General features: G+C 37.3%; 1 protein-coding gene across 2 annotated transcripts; it reads right to left on the reverse strand.

Moving 5' to 3' along the window:
• Positions 1-317: 317 nt before the first annotated feature.
• Positions 318-1,864, reverse strand: LOC104095185 (protein BUNDLE SHEATH DEFECTIVE 2, chloroplastic). 2 transcript variants are annotated; one of them, XM_009601239.4, is made up of 4 exons: positions 1,576-1,864; positions 998-1,057; positions 601-647; positions 318-509 (listed from the first exon to the last, which is right to left on the reverse strand). In XM_009601239.4, exons 1-4 carry the CDS (start codon positions 1,744-1,746, stop codon positions 422-424), a joined length of 366 nt encoding a protein of 121 aa, XP_009599534.1. In that variant the 5' UTR covers positions 1,747-1,864; the 3' UTR covers positions 318-421. The 2 variants fall into 2 exon arrangements, with proteins under 2 accessions (XP_009599534.1, XP_009599535.1); XM_009601240.4 differs by lacking the exon at positions 998-1,057 and having other exon boundaries at positions 1,576-1,830.
• Between the last annotated feature and the right edge of the window lie 1,148 nt (positions 1,865-3,012).

Genomic DNA, 3,012 nt, shown 5'->3' on the forward strand with positions numbered 1-3,012 from the left:
CCCGATGCTCAGCCGTATCTGGTCCCGGGTGCACCATTCATCCTCACCGGGCTCTGAGATGTAGAACCCCTCGGCTTTACTCGAGGTCATGTCAGATCGTGCTTCCTTCTCGTTTGTTTACCGGAAAATAGGGATAACTTTATCCCCGATTTTACCCGTACAAAGAGGGAGTTAACAATTTCATATTATATATATATATATATATATAGATGTTTTGTTATGCCCAAGTTTTTGAAGCGTTTTTCTGTTCTTGTTATGCGCAGTGACATAGGTAGAATTTTTTAATAAGAGATGTAAAAATATAAAAAAAGTAAATATACAAAGAAAATTAAATATTTCTGATAGGAAATATACAAGCATCTTTGGTCCACCCCAGAAAAACAAACAAAAGAAAGAAAAACGAATTCTTGACCTAATAATATTATCTTTCTCCACGTTGTTCAGGAGTGAGTCCTCCTTTTCCACAAACTGGACAACTCTTCATACCAAACCCTTGGCAATCAAAGCACCTACAAAATAAGATTTTCAAGTTTTTAAGATCAACCAAATACGACCCAGTGTTTTTCTTTTTTCTTTCTCCACTTTGAAAAGAAAACTTACTTCCATCTTTCAAAGATGTTCCCATTCTTCTTATTCTTTCCTGTCCCCTGGATCCAAAAAAAAATAAAAAATTATGCCTTACTTTTTAAAAGGTCTTGTAACACTTAATAAGAATGGATAATTTTAGTCTTCTTTCTTTGTTTATTCCATTTCTCTCTCTGAAAGAGTTGTTAATGCATCTTTTGTATTTTTTCTTGAGCCGACGATCTATTAGAAATGATCTCTCTATCTTCTTAAGACAGTAAAAATAAGATTTGTGTACACATTACCCTCTCCAGACTCCACTTGTGAGATTACACTGGATTTTGTTGTTGTTGTTGTTATTCTTTTTCTCTGAAAAGACACTACATTTTCATTTTACAATGTAATATTAAAGGATTTAATCAGATAAGAGTACCTTACATCCAGGACAATCTATAGCACCTTGACCTCCGCAATTTTCACACCTATTCACAATCTGCAAGTTTCATTAATTTAAATCAAAACGTTCAATAACTCCAATAAAAATATTTTGCAACTAAATGAACTCATTTATAATGAAAGCCTTGGAGCAATGGTCAAGTTGTTTCTTCATAAACTATATATATAGGTACGTGTTCGGGGTCGTGGAATCAGCCACTAATGTTTGCCACTAATGTTTGCATCGGGATAGGCTGCCATATCACACTCTTTTGGGGTGTGGCCCTTCCACGGACCTTGCGTGAACGCATGATACTTTGTGGACCTGACTGCCCCGTGAACTATTTTTGAATATCCTCAATCCATTCTTATAATTAATATGTTAACGCAATTATGTTATGTCACCATACATCTTACCTCTAATTCTCAATCTTGAAATAACGAAAATTTGCACATGCAGTCTAAAATTATGAACTGAAGAGGTGATCAAAACACGATCGATCTGGACAACAAATTAAGATTTACCAGAATTTCAATAAGGAAATATATTTGAATAAAAGAGAGTTAGAGACTCACTGATTTAAGAGAAAAACCACCAGATTTTGACGCAGAAGTAATAAATCTCTGGCGCCTCAGTGGATTATTTCCCTTGTAATAATCAGTTCTGGTATTACCGTGTGAAATTAGAGGAATATTTGGTGTAATTGAAGGTTTGGCAAAGCAGCAAGATGTGGAAAAACTAGCCATTTTTCTTTGTTGACAGTCTTTTCATTTAATTTTTGTGCTTCTTAATTAAAGTGGAAATGGATAACGAGCTTACACCACCCACATATTCTTTGACGGTCCCTCATCCATCAATTAGCTTTGCATGGGCATGTTTTTCTAATTGGATTAGAGTTATACTACCATTACTATTAAAAAATAGCTACAAACTTCTCGCTAAATCGTTTATAACGAATAAAATTTCTTAATATGTCGCTAAATTAAATTAGCAACAAATTAATCCGTTTAGCTACAAAATTTGTTTGTCGCTAATTCTTGTCTTTTTATGTGATGACCCAAAAGGTCATCTTATGTTTTAGAACTCGAATATGTGCTCTTAAGCCTTAAAATCGTATTTTTAGCCTCCTAGATTTGTGTGCGCAGTCCGGGCAGGTTTCCGAAAAGCTTTTATGTTGAAAACTAATGAAAATAAGAATGTTTGCCTTAAAAGTTGATTGTAGTTGACCTCGGTCAATATTTTTGATAAACGGACCCGGATTCGTGCTCTGACGGTCCCGGTAGGTCCGTATCGAATTATGGGACCTGGGCGTATGCCCGGAATCGAATTTGGAGGTCCCTAGCTTGAGTTATTAATTTTTGATGAAAATTAAAAGTTTAGAAATTATTTGTTTTTAAGAATTGATTGATATTTGTCATTGTTAGTATCGGGTCCGTATTTTGATTCCGGAGCCCGGTACAGGTTCATTATGATATTTAAGACATGTTTGTGAAATTTGGTGAGAAATGGAGTTGATTTGACGTGATTCGGACGTCCAGTTGAGAAATTAGAAGTTTCAAAGTGTTCTTGAGAAGTTCATTTGATTTGGTGCTAAATTTAGAGTTCTAGGTGTTATTTTGGCGATTTGATTGCGCGAGCAAGTTCGTATGATTTTTTGGACTTGTGTGCATGTTTGGTTTGGAGCCCCGAGGGCTCGGGTGAGTTTCGGATAGGCCACGAGATATTTTGGACTTGGGAAAAATCTAGTTTCTGCAGATTCTAGTGTCTGTCATATCCTCCTTCGCGTTCGTGAAGGTCCTCTCGCGAACGCGAAGAGTAATCTGATGAGGCTGAGACTTCTTCTTCGCGAACCCGAAGGCCTGATCGCGAACGCGAAGTGATGGGGGATTTACCCTTCACGAATGCGACTGGCTCAACGCAAACGCGAAGCATGTGGGGACCTGGGGGGGAGGGGGTTAGGTCGTTCCTTCAGCGCGAACGCGAGCCATTCCTCGCGAACGCGAAAGCCAGAG

This window comes from Nicotiana tomentosiformis, chromosome 3 (assembly GCF_000390325.3).
Source record: "Nicotiana tomentosiformis chromosome 3, ASM39032v3, whole genome shotgun sequence".
Classification (NCBI taxonomy): Eukaryota; Viridiplantae; Streptophyta; class Magnoliopsida; order Solanales; family Solanaceae; genus Nicotiana; species Nicotiana tomentosiformis.